Source organism: Penicillium digitatum, chromosome 6 (genome assembly GCF_016767815.1).
Source record: "Penicillium digitatum chromosome 6, complete sequence".
Taxonomy (NCBI): Eukaryota; Fungi; Ascomycota; class Eurotiomycetes; order Eurotiales; family Aspergillaceae; genus Penicillium; species Penicillium digitatum.
The window spans coordinates 2485513-2507143 of NC_089389.1; the positions used below are offsets into that span (position 1 = coordinate 2485513).

General features: G+C 47.2%; 8 protein-coding genes across 8 annotated transcripts; 5 read left to right on the top strand and 3 right to left on the bottom strand.

Annotated features, from left to right (window-relative positions):
- Positions 1–2161: 2161 nt before the first annotated feature.
- On the top strand, positions 2162–2422 carry Pdw03_5893 (uncharacterized protein; the record flags this gene model as incomplete). The annotated part of the gene is made up of 1 exon (XM_066101194.1): positions 2162–2422. The coding sequence occupies one exon, from the start codon at positions 2162–2164 to the stop codon at positions 2420–2422; it is 261 nt and encodes an 86-aa protein (XP_065958134.1).
- Positions 2423–5224: 2802 nt separating this feature from the next.
- On the bottom strand, positions 5225–7027 carry Pdw03_5894 (pH-response regulator protein palI/RIM9; the record flags this gene model as incomplete). Its single annotated transcript, XM_066101195.1, has 4 exons — positions 5225–5229; positions 5286–5479; positions 5539–6787; positions 6838–7027. 4 exons carry the CDS (start codon positions 7025–7027, stop codon positions 5225–5227), a joined length of 1638 nt encoding a protein of 545 aa, XP_065958135.1.
- An 888-nt stretch (positions 7028–7915) lies between these two features.
- Positions 7916–8517, top strand: Pdw03_5895 (uncharacterized protein; the record flags this gene model as incomplete). Its single annotated transcript, XM_066101196.1, has 3 exons — positions 7916–7929; positions 8171–8231; positions 8323–8517. 3 exons carry the CDS (start codon positions 7916–7918, stop codon positions 8515–8517), a joined length of 270 nt encoding a protein of 89 aa, XP_065958136.1.
- Positions 8518–8859: 342 nt separating this feature from the next.
- Positions 8860–9299, top strand: Pdw03_5896 (uncharacterized protein; the record flags this gene model as incomplete). Its single annotated transcript, XM_066101197.1, has 2 exons — positions 8860–8900; positions 8966–9299. The coding sequence occupies 2 exons, from the start codon at positions 8860–8862 to the stop codon at positions 9297–9299; spliced, it is 375 nt and encodes a 124-aa protein (XP_065958137.1).
- A 2474-nt stretch (positions 9300–11773) lies between these two features.
- Positions 11774–14300, top strand: Pdw03_5897 (phosphoribosylaminoimidazole-succinocarboxamide synthase; the record flags this gene model as incomplete). Its single annotated transcript, XM_014682886.2, has 2 exons — positions 11774–11816; positions 11908–14300. The coding sequence occupies 2 exons, from the start codon at positions 11774–11776 to the stop codon at positions 14298–14300; spliced, it is 2436 nt and encodes an 811-aa protein (XP_014538372.2).
- A 995-nt stretch (positions 14301–15295) lies between these two features.
- On the top strand, positions 15296–15895 carry Pdw03_5898 (C6 zinc finger domain protein; the record flags this gene model as incomplete). Its single annotated transcript, XM_014682887.1, has 1 exon — positions 15296–15895. One exon carries the CDS (start codon positions 15296–15298, stop codon positions 15893–15895), a length of 600 nt encoding a protein of 199 aa, XP_014538373.1.
- Positions 15896–16221: 326 nt separating this feature from the next.
- On the bottom strand, positions 16222–19170 carry Pdw03_5899 (Zinc finger, RanBP2-type; the record flags this gene model as incomplete). Its single annotated transcript, XM_014682888.2, has 7 exons — positions 16222–17577; positions 17643–17989; positions 18050–18110; positions 18190–18383; positions 18450–18525; positions 18633–18946; positions 19053–19170. The coding sequence occupies 7 exons, from the start codon at positions 19168–19170 to the stop codon at positions 16222–16224; spliced, it is 2466 nt and encodes an 821-aa protein (XP_014538374.2).
- A 747-nt stretch (positions 19171–19917) lies between these two features.
- On the bottom strand, positions 19918–20554 carry Pdw03_5900 (Noranthrone monooxygenase; the record flags this gene model as incomplete). Its single annotated transcript, XM_014682889.2, has 2 exons — positions 19918–20375; positions 20488–20554. 2 exons carry the CDS (start codon positions 20552–20554, stop codon positions 19918–19920), a joined length of 525 nt encoding a protein of 174 aa, XP_014538375.2.
- Positions 20555–21631: the final 1077 nt, after the last annotated feature.

Consider the following 21631-nt stretch of genomic DNA (forward strand, 5'->3'; position numbering starts at 1 on the left):
GCTAAAAAAACTAGTTCCTTGGTAGCGGTGTTTCCAGCTCAACCATACAATTTAGCAGGAGTTTGATATTGTATGAATGGTTGTGCATCTAATAGCCAATGGCTATCCGTACTAGTGCCCCGCCACGCATCTTCGTAAACTAGGGCAACAGATTCAAACCAATTTGTTCTAGATAGATGGCTAGCCTTCTTGCCGCATTCTTTTCTCTACGGCCAGTCACTGTATTCTGGCTAGGAATAATACTACAAGTCGAATTGAGGCATTTGAATATCTTTTTGGAAAGGTTTTTAAAATTCACTTGGGCCAAGACATACCTATTGCAAATTCTTAACGAATGAAACTCAAAGTACATCATCTATCCTGACGTCTTTGTATACATCTCAAACCACCCTTTACAGCCTACTCAAAAATTACTGAACTTGACTTTATTGTTCGTTTTTGTTGAGATGATCTTCGATCAGCTCACTATCAAACGCTAGTTCTACCGCCAGTCATGCGTAGCTCAATATATTTTGCTTCATTTTTATTCTATGCCTCACTGCTATTCTAATATACAAAGATCGGGGGAACGTTGGTATCTAGCTATTGCTACGACACGATGAGAATTCAGACGCAGTATGACTGTTAGCTACGGCAAACAGTCGCGCCTTCCTCGTGAAAACGCACAAACTCTAGTATAGTTAGTGTAATTTGTTGAGATGCCCACTATCTATTTAATTTTCCTCCTTTGTCTTCATCACTCTCGCATCCATGTCTTCCAGACTAGAACGACATCTATTAACGGCGTAATCATCTATCCTATGTGAAAGATCCAAGTCAAAATACACCAGCTGGCGAAACCCTCCACTTCAATGAATTGTGAGGTAGAGCTGAGGCTGCTGTGCCTAAACACGGGACTGAGAGACAATTCTTACGTCATAATCTTTTCAGACGAAGTTGAAATCATCTAGTCGGCCCAAATAGTGATCTTAAATTATCCATTCCTGGAACTTACCATATACCTCCTTCCCGAGTCGGTGGAAGGGGGAAAGGACACTTAGAGGTCATGGCTGGCCTTGAAGCTGTCGAGACATCAGGATTTGGGTTAGAAGAGCTAGTCTGGAACCGCGTTTATTCTGACAAGAGATGCAGCAGAGTGAGAAGGGGAAAGAAATCGATTCGACTACTTGTTGAGTGGTGAACTGAAAATCCAAGGCGAACGAATACAAGCTTTCCAACAGGAGACTCCGCCATGGCTTAGGGTTAATCGCCATTTAACATCTCCATACATAGTCTTCCTTCCTTTCGATTCATCGTTCGATAGGTAGAACTGACTTCAAAATTTGGAAGCATCGATAAAGGAATAGTTTGAAGATATGTAGACACTCTACTCCGCGGACGAGGTTGAAAGCGAGATAGAACGGTAGATTTAGAGCTGGGTCCTATAAGGATGAAGGTGCAATGGAACATAGGTAGGACTGATTTAATAAAGTCAATGGGTTTAGATACTTTTGGGGACCAAGAATACTCTTCAGTCATTTGCATTGCTCTCCCATCAATAGCATTTTCGATCTAAGCAGGGCCTGATTTCCAGTAGCCCCTACGGTGCTGGAAGAATACAAGTCGTCACCTGGGCTTCGTGTTTGAATATTTTTTTGCAGAGTCCTTACCTTCCAACATTGACATGGATCGATTTTACATTGCTCTTACTTCTAATCATGGATAACTTTCCTTTGCTGTCAGTCAGAACTCAGTTTTGGAGTGGTATATTACTCTATTAACATTCTGTCATTATTTCCAGGTAAATTTAAAAAGGATGCAGACACTTATACAACATGACAGTCGCTCCTTCCTCGTGAAACCCCGGGGGTTTTTTTATAGCTGCTGCTATTTAACATACTCCCTCATTCATCTTCTCTTCTTCTTCTCTTCTACTCCCTCACTTTTGCGTTTTCACGTAAATATCCAAGGCATTCTATCGAGCCTCCACAAAATCTACAACACAACAAGGTGACAAACTGTGCTAGCCTTTCAGCTTCGAGTCATCCACTGCCATCGAGAGTAAGAAAAGACTGTATTCCTCATCTTACCTTCTGCCTTGTCGTGTTTTCAACGGAAAGCTCACAACAAACAAGTGCTGACCTACAGTCAAATTCCATCAATCAATGATGAGCATCTAGAAATGCTAACTCGCATCCGAGTTCGCGCAACCGAGCGTTCATTCCTACGCACCCAAATTTGCGGTGAAGTTTGCTTTATAATGGAAAATGCCCACTACCTGATGGGCCAGGTGTTGTTACAGAACGTCGCCATGGGAAACATACTACAGGCGTTAGAACAGCGCATGGGGATACTTATAGAGGAGATGACCGATCTCCAGTTTGAAGAGCTCCACGATGCCCGGATTGCCGAGGCAATATGGGAGGACACATGGGATCAGTAGATGCCCATAACGGTTGGTTCGTCGCAGCAAGCACGATCACGAGATGATAGTTGCTAACGCAAGATTTATAGGAGCTTGGACGGCCGGAGATCTTGTTCTAGTCAGCGGGGATTGACTACTCGGGCATGTCACGTCCGGAGGACTCCATCCCTATCTTGACCGATGAATTAAAGCCAGCGTTTCCCACAGCTGCACACTTTTGAAATGTCGCACTCAATGTCTAAATGTCTAAAAAATGCACAGAACAACATCGTTACCTTTAACCCCATAGTAGTTTGATCTTTTAGACTACTCTCTTTGAACCATGGCGATACCTACCACTTCATTCAATGGTGAGCTAGATCCATCTCTTCTCTCAATTCCTACTTCGCGCTACACAATCAAAGGGGCTGATAGTGGCCAATTGGGACCTATAGTAACGAACTGCTCGAACTACTATTGCGGTTTCGTCCGCCGGCAGTTCCTGCGAATTCTAGCAGTTGAATAGGAAAACTATGTACGACTAGAGGAGGGGGTCTGGAATCATGACCGTCAATGTTGCCGATTTAAAGGCGATTTCATAGGGGGTTTCAAAATGAAGCCCACCCAACGAACATTCTTCCAAGCATTCTCATCAGCAAATATAATTGGTCTACGGGTCCCTAGATTATTTTTCCATCGTAACATCATGCTGGACGATCCAAGGTTGTATCCGATAATGTCAAGCTTCCAGATTATGTCCCCAATTTTCCAATTTTCTTGAAGTTGCGAACAACGCCATGAAGATGTTTAATTTAACCTCTCCCATAATCTTGCTTTCACTTTGGCCTTCGATATTGACAGTTTTTTGAGATGAAATTACCTCCACTTTATATCACTTGGCCACAAAGTCATTTTGACTGATGCCCCATCACAGATTTATCTTCTTCCACCCCCAGCCATGTAACTGTATATTTTCAAATTGTCAAACCACGCTTTACATTGATTTTCTCATTGATATCGTAAATCCAGTTTTATTTATCATATCTCACTTTTGATATATTTTAAAGTGTGTCTATATAAGGTTGGGCGCATTTTTTGGATTCCGCATTCTCAATTCTTGATATCCTATGTTAAAGCAGAAGGAGTTTTAAAATAGCTTCATAAGCCTTGCTGTTTCTATTGTAGATGCGACTTCTCCGTTGAGATACAGTCAGCGTTTGTGACATATAAATCTCTCTTCTCACTTCCTTCTTCTTTCCTTTCTCTTACAACTGTATTGCGCGCTTACGAGCCAAGGGTATTACCCATTCGGCCCACACCAGAGATCTGCGATGAGTTGAAACCCTAAAATTCGTTTCTTTACAGCTTAGACAAAACCAACTTACCTCTAACCCACTTCCAGCTCCATCCATCTCTCCTTTACAAGTGAGAGAGCCCCATAACAACCCGCACTTCGAATAACAAGCTAATCAGTGAAAAGTGGTCGATCCTCAGCCTATTCGTGCGCCGGACGACGATCAATTTGAGCAGCTAGAGCAGCTACGTGGTCGTGAGACACAGAGAGTGCAGCGACGTGCACTGATCGAGAATCTTGGCTCTTCAGTCATTGAGGAAGTCGAAGAAGCAACCGCTTCCATTATGAATTTTTATAATACGCTCGTGGGCATGAGGGATAGAATGATCCATCTTAGGCTGCTTCGGCTGCGTTGTCTCGACTCTGAGGAGGAGACCGATGCTGAAATGGAGCGGGACCGTTGGAATGAGGTCCTTTGAAGTTGCCGGGGGTAGGGGGCCTTACTAAGATGTTCCTAAGCATGAGGATATCTTTAGTTGCACTAGCATAGCAATGTGATCATCTTTACCACTGCTGGCTTATTCCATCACAATAGGGCAGCCAAGCAGTATCGAGCTCACTATAATACCCCAGTCGTGAATCACGCCGATATCTTCCAAACTTTTAATCTTGACTTCACTACATATCAAAAATCAGGAATCCTGATATTGATGATTTCCGTTGCCTGCCTAGGTGAGGGACACCCTGAGTCGCCGCGGGGAAGACATATGCATAATGGTTAAAACATTCAACAACCCGACACATAAACTCTAAAAGTCAAGTCCAAGGGAACTGCAGTTTCTATAGCTTCAATTTCAGTGGCGCTTGTTTGGGCGACGTCAGTGGCATAGCCGTTGATGATCCGCAGGGGAAGAAAGATCACAAGTGACGTCATACAACGGGAGGCCAACCTTTTCGGAGGGAAGACCTCAACCGCGCAATCAGATACTGGGATCAGAGAAGAATCTAGGATTAATGCCCGAGTATTGGAAAGTATGATGTACCGTAGAATGCAAGTGTATGTGGAATTGGGTAAATTAAAACTCACATTCCACTCAGTGGAAGAAAGTACAAAGTGGAAAGTGAAAAGGATGCCAAATCGATACCAGTGTCTAGTGCTTTTGATCTTAGAAAAGCCAGAGATCCTGTAAATCATTTTCTGTACATCATATTCGCCTGCTGCTGCACATCGAAGTTAAGGCAGAGTACAACTCAGTAGCTGAAAAAACGTTTAGTCTCAGCCGTCATTGTTTTGTGGCGGATTTTAGAGCAAAGGATGAAGCGTCGAATTCTCGCCCCAAAGGGAGAGCGTTTGTCGAATGATTGGAAGAACAAAGACACCATAACTCCATTCCCCAAAATGACACAGCGTGTCATGAAATTGAGGAGAAAAGAACCGATCATATTTTAGCCAGAGAAGAGAAGAAAAAGAAAGGGTATCGTAAAGGTTGGAAGAGGTGGAAGAATCGTGTCAAGCGTCATTGACACACAGAAACTAGTAGATATCATTAAACTGGGAGAAGGTCAGCAAGGATCCTACGACGCGTATGATCTGTGAGGGTTACGTACAGAGAGCAACTCCAGGCGTGAGAGAGTGGGGAATCGCAGAGTCTGGAGGGGGCGATGGCCGATGAACGAAGCGGGGATCCACGTCTTCGTAGTAAGTGGCACCGCTGTTGTTAGGCTGCATAGGTTGCTCCGGCAGCCGCGGTGATGTACGAGAATCATTTGTACTCCAGCCAGAGCGAGAAGGAATGTAAGAACTTAACACAAAAGGTTAGTGGTCAATTCAGTGCCCGTATTTTTTAACAATGTGGCTTACCTAAGTCGACTGTTCATGCTTGTCGGGCTTTCGGGGACGGAAAGATTGATTTCAGCCGACAGCGTTTGGGGTACGCTGCTCATTGGTTGAGTAGACGCATTCACATTGTGCTGCGGCCGATGTTGCGGAGTCATCTCGATGGTTTGGCCAACCGTTTCCGGTGACACGGCCATACCAATGGGCCCGGGCGATGGCTGACGCATCTGACCCGGTGGCCCATAAGTGTTACGATCATCCATGGGAGGCGGTACAGGTTGACTATACGCGTCAAACCCGCGATTGGCGCCGCCTTGACCTGGGCCATAGTCCGCTGGCGGTCCTCGAGGTGGCAGCATTCCACCGTGACCTCCACGGCCAGCCATTGGCCCTGTGTAGCCACCCCGGGAGCCAGGAGAAGGGGCACGAGAAGGTCCCATGTAAGATCCTCCGCGTCCACCGCGGGGAGGATATCCACCCCGCCCGCGCCCATTGAAACCAGGTGGCGCTCCTCCTCTTCGAGAGCCCATGCTACCATCGGAATATTTGGGACGAACTCGCGGATCAGAGGTGTTCCGTGACACTGGCGCAATATCGTACGGACCCTGTCCCTGAGGCGGAAGGTTGGCAAATTCGTTTTGTGGAGCGAAATAGGGGGTACCGCGATTATCCGGGGGTGCTGGAATATCGCTCATCGGCGTCCGCGAATTGAGAGGAGTTCTATCGTCATCACTGTCGCGCGCATCTGTATGGAAGGATGCGAATGTTGGGCCCGAGTCGGAGTTGAAAGAGTTCGAAACATAGGCTTCCTTGGGATCGACGGGAGCCGGAGCGAGGGCTACATCCGCAGCCGCGGCAGCAGTCTGTCGGTTGTAATAGTTCTCCCCACTCATCTCGGCATTTTCCGCCATCCGGCGCTTCCTTGCCTTCCTACTCACAAGGGTGCGGCGCATGGCACAAGTAACCACTCCGCAAGAGGTGAGGATGATGGTCGCGACCAGCACAATCCAACCTCCCCATCCTAGATGTGGGACAAAGAGCAAGATGTCGACGAGAAATGCGAGGAGAGTCACGAGAAGTGTTGGCAACCACAATATGAGGAGCGCCAAGAGGAAGCGCGGCGAGTGGGAGGGCGCATGGAAGTGGGCCGCAATTGCCAGGCAGAGGCAGATGAGTGTTAGGAAGGCGGCAACTGGGTGGACGATGAGGATCGCGGACAGTGACTTTCGAGTGCCGGAAGGGAGGTTGAAATCATCGGTGCTGCTCAAATCATCTGCTTGAAACTTAGCGGAGCGCAGGCATAAACGCAAGGGAGAGACTGACTGTTCGGGTATCCCACATGAATATTGGTACAGGTCCTACCCTTGCAATATCCAAAGACACCATAATCCACGTTTTTGAAAGTTGCTAGAGGAATTCCTCTGACAATAGGAGTTGAAAGACAAGAGAGTAGCAAAAGCACAAAGGCGATCAGCAGCAAGATAGTGAGGGGCGTCGCAGGCTTGAGCAACATGGTAAGGGGAGACCCTGGAGGTCAGCCTTGTGTTTGTTTCCAGGCCAAAGATCAAATAAGATAGAAACGATGCAAGTAGTTTTTTTTAATTGCCTAGTGGCACATGCGACGCAGAAGTTGAGGTTCTAACTCCGCATTGGCAGGGAACATCTGAACCCGAGACCGAAACAAAAGCTTCCAAGGCAAAGCAGTAGAAGGGAAAAAAGAAGCAAATAAGGGGGAAATCCAAGAATGTACGAATCAAAAGGAATTTGAAGAACCGCAAGAATAAAGGAATAAAGGAATGACAAGAGCGCAGATAAGCCCTTGGTAGAATCCGTGGAGAGGAGAGGTTTTGGATGTCTGGCCTTAGGCATCAGTCAGATGATCCCTCTGTATTTCTACTTCTGCGTCTTGATCTCCCTGCCATCCACCGAGCAAACTACTCTGTCTTTTCGCTATTGTATCATTGCTATCCTCCTTCAATCTCTCCTTCAGTCCCCCTTGGAAAATCCGAACGAGAGACAAATTCTGATGCCTGCCGCGCAGTTCCCCTCTCTGGAATGCTGAGGTTGTTGGCGCAGAGCTGCTCTGCCTTCTCTCATTCGCTCTGTCCAGTTGAAACGCTGTTTTGGGTCAGGTTGCCAAGCCCGGGCGTCGGAGTAGCTGTGGCCAGCAACGAAGGCATTTTCGCGCTTCCTGGTACCCATGATCGCTGGCTACTATCTCTCGCTATTTTGCCAATCTCTTCGATCCTTCTTTACTACACAGATGAAACCCCTTATTCTCTGCCGTGTTCGACTATGTCCTGCTTTTTCTACCAATTGACTATCAAGCTCATTTCTTCTTTCGGATCAAGGACTTCAGAGAGCCGAGATTTGTGGTTTCAGAACCCTTGTCTTATTCAGGATGAAACAAGATCTGTGTTTCTGAAGTATTTCCATATGTACACTTCAAACCGAGCTTGGAGTTTCGCCAGCCAGACTCCGATCCACTAAAAGCGGCACAACACTCTAGTTTCAGTCGGAGAATTTGGCTCCAGAAAACGCTTGGACCGGGTTAAAACGCCGTTGGAGGCCCACAGTCCCACCTTTTTTTTTAAACATGAAACAGGCAGTCTCCACCTCGAAGCTAACTCGATTCTCAAACTTCTCAATTTGCTAGAGACCAGAAAAGGTTACTCGCCTTTGGTCATGATCAGTTGATATCCTTCTGTCGGTGCAAGGTACTGTGCAGGCTCTTTCCGAGCAGAGTTGAGATCTTAAAGTCATCAAGCTTAAACTTGCCACGTCTTGGGCTAATGGCTTCCTATTAAGGTTTCACTACCGTTTCACAATTATGTGCCCACTTACAACTCAGACACACCATTACATCGTTTGACTCTTAAGGGACTGCTTGATAACCTGAAAGCTGTGTCTCTCAACAGAGGTGTACACTATGGGTACACGAAACCGACGTCGCTCACGGCCCTTCTCGAACATCACAAATCTTTGTTCATATTTGACTTCTAGAGGTTCTAAAGAACCGGATAAGAACTACAAGAATGTACTGTTACACATAGTGTAGAGTTGCGATTCTGGGATCTAGGTGCGTGTGTTAATCGGTAAAAATTGTGAACACTTTACCAAAATTCCAAATGTGTGACCTCTTTCGAAGGGGTTGCTAAACTAAATTGTGGTATCTCCTCGTCTTATCTTTGCCTATCTCAACATGGCAATCGTCAGTCTGACTGTGTCGGGAGAATTGAAGCTTCATGGGTTGCACGGTGTCTGCGTAACCCAGCCTGTGAACTAAGTGAAGAGAATGTCTGGTTAGACGTATAACTACCTACCATTCCCAAATGTGACAGAGTAATGCCAAAATCGCTTGATTTGGTGCAAGCCTTCAAACAAGGGTAAGTCGAATAAATCCAGACATTGAGGGAGAAGAGGCTGAAGTTAGAAATGACTGGCCCCAAAGTTATTCGTTTGATCTACGTGAAGAAACCATGCGCTGCCTATGGAGGATTTTCGCTTGGCCGAAAGGGTGGAAATCTGAGGACGAGGGGGGGCAACAGTTAGAGACCTTTGACAGAGCAACTCTGGTCCAGTCATTGGAGAGATCTCAGCTCAGTGGGATCCAGGACACCCGGTTGACACCTGGCTTTCAAGAGCGCTATGTTAGATTTGGAATTGGAGGTGCTGGCAATATGCGCAAGTCCTGCTTCCCTTTCCTGGGTGTTCATGGACTCTCAAATCTCCTATATCTTGAGCTTACTGACATAATCTTTTTAAAACAGAGTACTTTCTCATAATGGACGAGAAATGAGAATAAGTTCACATTGAATAGATTCGGGATTTGATTTCAAGGTCATGCATGATGAAATGATAGATCGACGACAAATCGAGGTGCGGAACGCAGCGAAACAAATAGCCCTGTCCTATATAGCAGAAATCCTTAGAGCAAAAGAGGAAGAAGCTAGGGATGATGCTCATCTGCCCAAAAATCGATCAACACTATTCCAATTGGCTTATTAGAAATACACCGGACTTGGTATACAAGTTTAAAACCAGCCACAACTGTGAGCTATGCGCAGGTTCAATTGGTCAAAATTTCCCATGCACACTCGTGCATAGTCTTCAGAATTTTGCTAGGCAGAAAGACCCAGAATAAAAATGCGGCAAAATGTCGCCCACTGGACAAACTCGTCGACCGAATCACTGGCATTGGACTTTCTGTACTAAGCAATTTTCCCAGACAATCTATAGCCCTTGCACGTAGCGGGTCATTTGATATGGGAAACTGTCATGGCGAAGGAAGGTAATTATGGTTCAGGACAAGTGGCATTGGCTGATGAGAGAAATGCACAAGTCTTTGACTCTGTGGCGCTTTTTGGTTTACTCGCTATGGCTCATAGACAGGCAGAGGTTTTGCATCATAGATTGACGAGAAAATTATATCAAAATTGAATCGCTCTATGTGCTAACAGGACCGACGAGCGATCATATGGATGGCGAAATAGTGGTAACTTGTCCTTCGGGAGATCAAACATACCTAGCAATAACCTGGGCTTTGGCATTCATAAAGGACACCTTGGGGAGCTTGTCACGTTAAGGTATTATGGCTGTCCAGCTTAGCCAGCGAAGAGGGAGAATTCAATGACCCACGGTTTGTACCGTGGTATATTGGGTCGAAGTCGTGGACGGAGAACCAAAAATGCGTAGTAATCTTTCTGAAACCGGGATACATGTTCAGTGAAATACTTTTCGATGGTCATTGCGTGTCAACATCAGGTTAATGCCATCCGCTGGCCGGCTCCATGTAGTCGGGGAAAAAATGCGCAGTACACTAGGCCTAGCGCCAGCCTTATGTTGTTGGCGCCGTACACAAGGTGCCATTCTTCATCTGCCTATCTTGCAAATTGACGCTCGTGCTATCTGGGTTCTGGGAAAAACCTCGATCTTGATTGCACCTGGGAGCTGCAATCTGACTCAGCTTCAACCGCTGGAGTTTTTTACCTCAGAGACAGAGAAGAAAAAAAGGTCCAGTGAGTGTAGACACCCATTCTGTGCATAGAGCTCGACAAGTGTCGGCAAGCAGTTGAATTGAAGGGGACACTCTAGACGCTTTAAGGGCCTCAAGATTTGGTAGGACATTCAGACAACCTACGGAATTTACCAAGGCAAACAGATGTGCGGGAACCTTGCAGCCTACACGCCGACATCTCCCAACGTTTATATGGCAAGCTTCAAACATAGCCAGGGAAGTACATGCGTTTGTTCAAGAGACAGAAGATTTTCAAATTTAGCGCCTACCATCACACGGACATTTTATCTATTTCATTGTGCCTGATATTTAACTCCTAAGCCTCTGTAAACAAAATTCAATAGCGGGTGCTATACGTGTTAAGTTTCTGTCAATTCGTCCATGCGTGGCAACTAAGCTAAGAGCCAAAAAGCTTTGTTTGAACCATGATTGATATAAGGAGCCCAAAAAGTGTGTATTAAGAGATTTTTGCCCTCGATCATATGTTCCACTAAGCCCTGGATACAGCCTTGTGTTTTCATATGGTGTTCAGCAGCCCGTAAAACCCTAGTTTCAGCCACTTTGGGCCAGCAAGGGAGAAAGCAATTACAACACCACGCTGCACAACTGAATTGGCACCATTGTCAATTTTTGGAAAACACCCTGCTTTTTCATTACGTGTCAACTATTCAGGATAGCACTCGTTGGCAATAATTGTCTTGGGACTCCAATGTGGAGCTCGTACGGGGATGCGAGGCAGAGTCCAGATTGTTACGATGTAGTTCTCGTCTGACAAGACAAACAGGGCTGTCGTTTGAATCGTTACCCTGGATATTATGAAAATTTGAGAGTTGAAATTCAATCCTTCAAATAGAAGACAGTCTGGTCTGTGACCTGGTGAGACTTGCGGAGATCGCAAAGGCCAAGCTTTGGGTGATAGATGGTGCTGGTGATCGGGCCGCGAAATTACTCAACCTCTACAATTTTTCCACAGATTTTGATTGGATAGAATTTTGGTTATGATTTATCAAATTGATGGGCATGAGGTCAAAATCTTCAATCTAACTCATCCCTACTGGCCTGTTGAGTGTGAACCTCGATGCGGTGGCTGGGGTGGCTGGGAAACGACGCCCAGCACTACGGTAGACAGAAACACGCTGGGTAGCGATTGCTGGTCATAGAAAAATCCCTTTGTATCTCAAGGGCGTCGGCGAATGCTTCTAGATTAATGATAGTTGCGCGTGGGATCAATACCCAGCCAGAATGACGAACCCGATCAGGAACTTCAGCATGCGCAACATTAACAGTACGTGTATATATGAACCCCCGTCCCGTTGGCTTCTTAATAGACGTTGCACAGCTTTCAAAAAGATTCTATTCGACTGATTCCTATATAGCAATTGGGCCACAACTTGCCCGGACAGAATCTGAACAGTCCGAGGCTGCTTCAGAAGACTACTATTCATTTTCAGATCGAGGTCCCTCTAGTCCCTCTAGTCTAGCACCAAGCATGCAGTTCAGAACCCCAGATTCCTATGCACCATCACCCGCCGTGTCACAAATGAATCTTGCGCAAGAAGATCTTGAGTCCCAACGCCCACCAACATCCAGCACAGTTCGCTTCGCAGAAGATAGGGCTCATATCAGCCACATTTCCGACAGCATAAGATCAAACGAAACTTCTCGTCGATCCCCAAGTGCCTACCCGGGACGTGGCCAAACCCCAGGTCTGGACAGCTCTCCATACGTCCGATTTGCAATCGACCAACTTACCGAGGACAGAGCTCGGGGTGTCCAAAGGACTGACTCTATCTCCACTACAACTACAAGTGATTATCCAACCGACAGATTGATATGGGATGAGGGCCTTGGATATTTTACTCGCACACGCACTCCCATTCGACATGACACGCCTCCAGGGAGGCCGACGTATACATCTCCTTCACCACAAGCTTTGCCGCAAAGGCCGCTGTCAGTGGACCCCGAGTCCTTCATGGCTGCTGATGCACCGGAGAATAGCCTGTTATACCCCCCCTTGGACTATTTACCTCTCGTTCTGCGGCCATGGGCTTTGGCGCTCACGATATGTTGCTGTCTGGCCCTGATAGCGGGCATAGTGTTTTGCAATATTTGGTCCCGTGATGAAGAAGGATTGTGGAGTTACTTGCGTCAAGGGGACTCGAGGTACATTGTGTTTCAGTTCCTACCACAGGTTGCTGCCACACCCATCATCATCTGGTCATTCGTCATTCAGGCCGCTATATATCGCATAGCTCCTTTTTCTATAATGTCAGCAGAGCGACAGAAAGATCTGGTAATAAACCGCCTGCCCATCCTCTCAACAAACTTCGTCTTCCCCGACTTCTCCCATTTCCGACATGGTGAAGCCTTGCTCGGATTTTCACTGTTCACAATTTGGCTTTCGAACTTCTTCGCCATCCCTCTTCTCAGCTGTTTCTTCCAGGAGAAGTTCTACATTATTGACGGACAAGGTGTCTGGAGATGGGCCTCAGTTCAATATGTGGGCTGGACATTGGTGGGATTATATAGTATTTTGACACTAGGCCTGGTGATGCTTTTTGTCCGTTTCCTCCGTTGCTGGTCTGGCTTGATGTGGGATCCCGTCAGCATCGCAGACTTGGTCTCGATCATTCAGCGGTCAAATATCCTTCACGATTTTGAGAACTCCGAGACAGTCCCCTCAGTGCGAGAGTCGCTTGACCCCCGAGTCCTTCGACTGGGATACTGGAAACTCTCAAGCAAGGCCGAGGTCTTTTACGGAATCGGCGAAGTAAACGCGCCTGTGCGCACCCCGTCTCTCCATCAGACTGGCAAAACACCAGAAACCCAATCAAAAGGACTTGCCCATGTTCGCTTTGACATTGAGCAGAACGGTGCATTTTCCAATGATCCAAACGAACACCACCCATTCTCGCCATCTGCCCGTTACCGCTGGACACCTTGGTTCCTACGCAAAATCTCAATTTTAATTTGGACTGTCGTTGTCTTCGCCCTTTTTATCGCCTTCGTGGCTGTTAGCTTCATCAACGGTGCCATCAAGGGTGGCTTCCCTCCCAAGCTCCCAACCCTCCCATCGACAACTGCATTTTCATCCTCCAATTTCCTCTACAGCTTCATTCCCGCCCTAATTGGCAACGTACTTTTCCTCGCTTGGCAACCCGTCGACGTATACATCCGAGCCCTCCAGCCATACGCTGAGCTCTCATCCCCTGGCGGCACAACTGCCGAACGAAGCATTTTACTCTCTTACCCATCCTCCTATCCACTCCAAATCACCATCCAGGCTATCATCAACCGCCACTTTAAAGTTGCATTTGTCTCCCTCATGAGTCTGCTATCCCTAGGAATCCCTATCCTCGCTGGTGGCGTCTTCATTGCCCTCTGGTTCCCATCTCATGATGACATCCGCATTTCCGCGTTCTTGCCTGCATTCTACGCTTTAGTTGGCTTTTGTGGCTTATATGCCGTATCTTTCGTGGCAATCTGGCCCGGCCGTCGTCGCTATCTCCCTCACGACATCACCACCTTGGCCGATGTGATGAGTTATCTTTATCAGTCACCCCTTCTGTCTGATAAGATCCTACGCGAGCCCCGGAGCAAGACAGACCTCGTCACTCGTCTTATTGTTGCTCCGCCCTCCGAGCGCCAGCTGCCTTTGTACAGCTTTGGCATCTATGTTGGTCGTGATGGAAAGGAGCATCTTGGCATCGATCGCTTCCATCGGCCTGGTCGCAGTGACATGCTTGTTACCACGGGTAACATGAAATGATACCCTTGGTGAATTTTTTTGGATAGCATCTGCCGCGACTTAATTGTGATTTGCAATTCTTTATGAGCATAGGATATGGACGATTGTTTTGAAGCGTGCTAAATTATGAACATGCGAGAATGATTTTTGAATCATTTTGACACCTTTTCGGTTTTGATAATTCTTATTCCGACTGCTGCATCCTTGGCGTTTTCGCACACTTTTGGTTGCATCTGATTTGATTGGCGTTGTGCTTTCCTTTAGACAGAATATAATCCGTTCGACAGTGGCTTGGATCTTCAAATTCCCTTCGAATCAATTGCACAAGGACCGTAATGTGGCTAATGCATCATCTTTAGAAAAAGGGGGTGTCAAAGATCTACGTAGAGAAATGTGCGTATTTGTAAACAGACTTGGGTTTGTCGAATTTCAATAATTGACTTGGTCCTAGACTATCACGATTATGTAATAACCGGCCCCCGTAATCTTTTTTCAAAAAATACGGACCCTCGAAATGTAATTTTAGTAAAAAACATGTAAGGGCCGGTTATGCTTAGTCAGTGAGAAATCCGATCCAGCTGATGGTCTAGCCCTAAGAACTCCAATTATCATTCAACTTCATTTATGATATAGCCATTTGCTGCTTTTTATAGTCCAAGAACAATCTGTTTCTGACCAGGCTATTTCTTCGACATTGCTGCACAGAAAAGGGGGTTCAAATTCAACCAGGATGTTGTAATATCCAGGCAGCCAACCGCCTCGATAAGAATCGGGTCACGTGAATGAGATCTGTTATACCGTTTCCGCCTCCGCGCAGGTTTGCTTCATTCACGAGAAAAGCGGGACAATTCTCCAAATACAGAGCTTTGAGTATTCTCGCGGAAGAAAGCCATACTCAGCCCTCGTCTTTATTCACCTTTGTCTCTCGATCGTAAGGCGTTTATTCAACTCCAGACCATTCAGCTCTGTCTCGCATCACCAAACGATCCTTGTTCTCTCTCACACCGCGCATAGCAATGGTATCACTATTCGGGTGGGGCTCAAGCCCAAAATCCGAGTCGAGTCAGCCAGCACCTCAAGCAAAGCCAACACCCGATGAATCTGCATCGCCAGCACCACCAACACAATCACAATCAGCGCAACCACCCTCGCCCCAAACAAACACAAACCTCAAACTTTTCTTCGGAGGAATGACCTTCTTCGCGCTATCTGTACTAGTTACGCGCCGCGCCTTCCATAAAAAGCGCATCTCGTGCATTCCGCCATACTACACAAGCTCGACGTACCACCAGCCGCACTCGAACTCCGCGGGCGATGCGTTCGAGGCTCTGAATCTGGCGACTCTCAACGTGATCTCGTTCGGGTTAATGGCAGGCGGTGCAGTCGGGTATGCGTTGAACATCAATGGGCTTGAGGACATGCGGAGATTCGTTCGGAACGGGTTACAGGGAGGTAGTGATGCGCCTGTGAAGAGCGATGAGGAGCTTGAGGCAGAGGTCACTGAGTGGGTTACTAAGATCCTCGGTGATAAGTTTGAGAAACAGTTGGAGAAGGAGAAGATGAAGAGGGCGCTCCGAGAGAATAAGGTCGATCAGGATACCAAAGAGAGTCACTGACTATGGACTTTTTGAAATTCTCTCATGTACACACACCACTCCGGGGCTATACTCTACTCATGATTTGATACCAATTGTACACTACACATATGCATTTACTGGGCGTTGATTGCTGATTACAATGGAAAGACACCCGAACGGGTGCAAGCAAAATTACATCGTACAGGTTCATTACATGGTATCATAATCTTACATGGAATCGGCCAGCTAGTTTTGGCACACAAAGTGAATATCAGATATCCCCCCTCACTCTTACTTCATCCTCAGCTCAAATTTCAACACCATCCCTTCCACCCCTAATCGTACATTCAACCGTCCGGAATGGATCAGGAACGGTCCATCTCGTCGTAGCGCTGGCGTGCGGCGTCCTTGGTCTTCTCCAAAAATTCGTCGTACCGACCCCTAGTGTTCCGGCCAGCTTCCTCAGTTGCCTCACCCAGTCGACTTCCTTGCGCCCCCAGTCCCACACGCTGGGCATAGATTTCAGTGGGAATCGGCTCGGTCACGCCGGTTCCTTGAGCACCAAGGCCAGATCCTTCGGACCAGCCCATCTTGGTGAGAAGAGAAGCACCGATCGAGGTAGTCTGCACGGGTGTCTCGTCCGCTTCTTCTGGTTCGAGGGCCTTCTGGCGGGCATTGACATCTTCACGCCCGAATGCCTGACGACGCTCCTTTGCACGGTCTCGGTATTCCGCAGGCGCCTGCACGATATCCTGAGCGATGCCCGCCTCTTTGAGCTGGTTCAAGCCCCACTTCACCGCCTTCTCATCTTTCAGTTCCTTTCGGTGGTGTTCACTGACGCGGTCGTGTGCGTAGAGCTCTTCTGGGGTATCAAACTTGCTGAAGCACAACAGGCACCAGTTCCGCTTTAAGTCTGCGAATGATCGAGGGGTTGGAGGAATAGAATATTCTCGCTCAAGTGCGTCGCGGTATTCGTCTCTGCTGCCCTCGTAGTTTGGAGTCGGCATGGGGATGACACCGTAAATAATCAACCAGCACACACCGAGTTCCCTCAGTTTGACGTCCTTCAGGTTTTCACTATGGATATCACTGGTGCGCTCGTGGTATCTGAGATGTCCATCATTCACAAGATCTTGCATACACAAGTAGCAGCGGAGCTTGTCCCAGTCTGCAAATGACGGAGCCCGTGGAGCAGATGATTCAGTCGCCGGGGCAGCCAGTTCAGTGATCGTAGCGGTCAACTCGGTCGCTGGGGCTGCTGAGTTCGAGCCCTCAACGGGGTTTCCGGCATCATCTCGATTGATTCCATGTAGTTCAGCGTGACGGTCACTCCAGAATTGGAGCTGGGATGGCATTGCAAGTTTCTTGGTATTCGCACTAGTCGAAGCATCGGCTTTTCTCTTCTTTCCTTTATCGGAGTCCTTTGTGCCCTTAGCTTGGCCGTCTCCATGGCTGGAAATTGTCTTGTTGGCCTTCTGCTCCTGGGTGGCATCATCTTCCGCGGTTGACAGAACGAGTTCCGTCACGTACGCTGCATCATCCCAGTACATCAACTTCAGCGATGGGTTGTTAGACGGGCTGAATGTGTAGTAGCTAGCACCGGATGTGGCATTCATGACTGGAACAAATACTCCGCCGTGAATGTAGGTCACCAACACCGGCTTTGAAGAGATTGTAAATTTTTCGAAAGAGTTAAGTCGCGCCATTGCGGCTTGTGCATCCTGGAACGTCATTTGTTAGAGGGGAAAAAAAAAGCCAGTAGTTTGTGTGAATTAAAAAGGCGTACTTTAATTCCTGCAAATTCTGCGAATCCGTAGCGCCAGCTGGCATTGGTTCTGCGATCACGCACAAGGAGCACGCGACGGAGAGAGCCGTCACGCGCTCCCAGGTTGCTGTCACCAGTGGTCGATGCTACCTTTGATCCCTTCTTTTGATTATCAGAGGCGCTCTCATTGTTGCCAGATGGCCGGTACAGTTTGGAAACTCCTTTTGCAAGAAGCTCCTCTGTAACAGACGCCTCAAGACCACGAATAAGAAGGAACTGAGAGGGCTGGCTCTCAGGAGCGACATCATTGTCACCATCATTAGCGATCTTAGGAGCCGAAACTCCAGGGGTTCCGGAAAGATCCATGTCTACTTGGTTGGTTAGTTTTCGAAGGCGAGTTCTGTGAGGGAGGGTGATGGTACACGCACCAGGTCGTGGGTCGCCACACTTAAAACAATGTGGACGTGTGGAAAAGTTGAGAATGAGACACTGATTTTGTAAGCGCAGGTGCCTAAGTACTTCCGACCTAGGAAGGGAAGTTCCGGCCGGGGCCTCCGCGCTGACTTACCTTCCTGCAGTTCCAGTCACTTGCAACTTTTGGACGAGCTCGATCTTCTCTCTCGCGGCTGTAGGCGATACGCACTTTAGTACCTCTGTCGTTTGTGGGGCCATAAAAGAAGATGAAAGGGTGATTGCGTTCGACAAATTCGCGTGATGCTTCTAATGTGGGAAATCGCAAGAACCCAAGTTGCCGCGACAACTCTGTTGAACACAATTTCAAGTTAAAACGATGCACGTTCTTCAAGATTGCATGCCACTTTCACATACTCGTCTGTCGGTCACGAATGACTCGGATATCTTCCAGACCGTCAGTGTGATAGGCATTACTGAGTTCAGCCGCAATCTGTGCACACATGAGCGAATTGTCATCATTTGTCGCCGACAACGCAGATATCCAAACACCTGATCCCGGGGATCTGCCTGACCCGCGCACTGATTCTTACAACTCACATGTTCTTCTGTCATATCTATCGGAAGTCCATCCATCATCACTTCTCGGCTCATTTGTCCCATATGGGACTGGCCTCGACGAGGGCTGCGAGTTCGACTTCGATTGTCACTCGCGCTTCGATAACCCTCTCGGTCGCGGTCTTTGTATGTATCCCTACCTCTATTAGGAGATGAGCGCGAAGTTCGACGGCGATAATCATCGCGGTCATGGCCTCGGTAGGCTTGTCCAGATTCTCGGTCTCTGGGGTACTCGAGTCTGCTGTCGGCTGCTAGTCTTCGAGGAGGCGAGCGTGCACGATCTTTATTCATCAAATCTATAACAAAAAAATTCAGCCCATTTCAATGCCACGTGGAGATATTGGCCCTGTGCCGAAGGTGTGTATGAGCTTACACACCATTAACGTGCGGGGAGAAGCTTACCAGGCGAACGAGATCGCGATCGATCATCATACATGCGACCATCGCGGTCATTTCGCGAAGGAAAGGGCCGACGAGCAGATGCCGAAGGAAATTTATCGTTTCGATGTGGAGGCGCCATACTTGGGCATTTGAAAAATGAATGAACGAGAAGAAAGTGCGTACGAAAGCTCGAGAACCTTTGGAAAACAACCAACCCTACGATAACGATAAGCGGCCAACATGATGCCATGTCCCTGCGACCTCGGTATAATATACTTCCGGCCTCTGCCGTGATGGTGGTCGGGGAAGTATATTTCCGATCCGGTCCCTCTCCGTCTCTGAATGAGGTATTTCCGATCCGCCATCATCTGTTTTCCTGTCGTACAGCATACTTGGCAATATATGTATGCACAAAGTATGCAACTGGTTGAGTTAGACTACGTCATTGTACATAGTCGATTCCCAGGACCCTAGAGAATCTTAACAGGAATAGTCGACTGGTTTGTGGCCATTTGACGTCCTTTGTTGTCGTTCTGAATGCCGTTTTGAATGTCGTTTCTATGTGTTTATTTTCCTTCTATGTTTTATAGATAGACAGAAGAAGAAGGCAGGGAATGACCTGCTTTTTGAAATGGGCTTTTCTGTGCAAGACTAGCTAACAAATGATACATGTGGCAGTACTCAATGTGCATGTTAACATGTGCCAGATTATCCCCAATTTTATCGCCTCTTTCAAACGTATTAGTCATTGAAAGTACGAATAGCAGATTAGTGGGATGGTAGACTGAATAACCATACAACTCGCATGGCGGAATATGCCTCTTGCCCATGCCAATCAAAGGCATGCATGATCAAATTTCAGTGAAAAGCCACCCTCTCCTCAATCTCAGGGTAGCGCCGCGAAGATACCCACAAGGCCCCCGACCAAAGGCAATAGGCCCCTGATAGTGTTGAGTGAAATCCAGTTTTGAACAAGCTCATCGACATCGGCGCTCGCCTTCTCAGCTACTTTGGAGTTGCCGGTCGCTTTGGTGAGCAGCGCCGCATTGGTCTTGCTCATCGCTACAATGGTATAAGGCACGATGCTCAACGTGAGAACAGCAGCTGAACCATATAACGTAGGAAGATTTGATGCTCCCCGAACTAATGATCTTCCGGATCGAACGGACCATGCGAGGTAGAAGAATGCAGCAGCAGTAATAGCTGCAATCGGGGGATTTTGCGCTTTTCCTGCCTCGTAGAGCTTTTTCCACTGCTTCGCAAGGATGGTGGATGAAATCTCATTTTCACGTCTGGACTCCAAGATTCCTGGGGCTGCGTTCATGCTGAGTGCAGCTATGTTGCCTTTTTCACAATTTGCAATCAGTTCACTGTCGTCAAGAACGCAACATCTATTAAATGCCCCACGTAGAGAACTAATTTGGGGATTTGCAATCGCATTTAATTAAGTACTGACCTGATAGCCATGCAGCGCCAAAGATTCCCACCGTTTGGGCTAAACGAAAGGTCAATGGAGTTGACATTGTAAATATGTAAGCCCTAAGCCCTAGCCAACTGCTTCTCGTCTTGTGAAGATCTGGTGACTGGTCTCGAATAAGGTGAGAAAGTTTACTTTGGTACAGAGCTAGTTAGCGGTTCGCCTTCTATTTATATTCGACATAAACTGTCAATGACGACACCGACTATTTTTACAAAAGCCGGGCGAAGCTGTAACTTCCGAGCAATGCGTCCACTAGCATCTAACCGAAATCAACCATTTGATACTCCTGCCGATAATGGATCGTTCCAGCAAATAGTGGCAAAGAAATGATCCACGATATCTCCCTAGATTTTCTTTTATTTTAAGACACACGAGGAACTGGCCTGCAATCTTCAGACATGTCTGTTCACAGAAACGACTCCTCCGCTGGTCATGAATGAGACTTACCTAAGCGGCTCTCAAAATCCGGCAGAGGCCGAGCCAATCACGGCCCATTGAAGTAGTCTATCTGTAGAGAGTGCCCCACAGCAGTTGTGCTGTCAGGTACTTGGGCTTTTGTAACCACTAGGCCATGTCATTTCTTTTCCAATCTTGAATTTGGACTTTCCCCTCCGGGGTTAGACTAGTGGTACTAGCTTCCAGATAGAAATCAGCAATTAATCAGCTATAAATACCCGAGCCATGTGTGTTGCCCAAGAACAGTATGGTGAGGAATTGGAGAAACATTAAGGAAGCAAGAGGGAAACGAGGGCGAAAAAGACCAACTCTTTTCTTTGGGGTTGCCGTTCGTTACTTTCTAAATTCCAAGGGCCAACTAGGTGTTACACCACTGGTCGACATGACGTTCTGGCAAGGGAAAAAAGAGCTTTGGTGGAGGAGAAATTTTGGTTATTTAGTGATAGGGAATGATTCATGTTACGATGTAGCTTTTTAAATATTCAAAAGAATAGATCTGTATTCTTTTATCTATGGCCATAGCTGAATGATGACCGGAAAAAATGCATGTATGATGGGCTCCTCCTGTCTCACCAGATGCCAAATGAGATTCAGCCGCTTCGCTTCAGCCAGCGTATTGAAGAGGAAGCGTAGTTCGGTTTCACCAGCGCACGTCTTACTATCA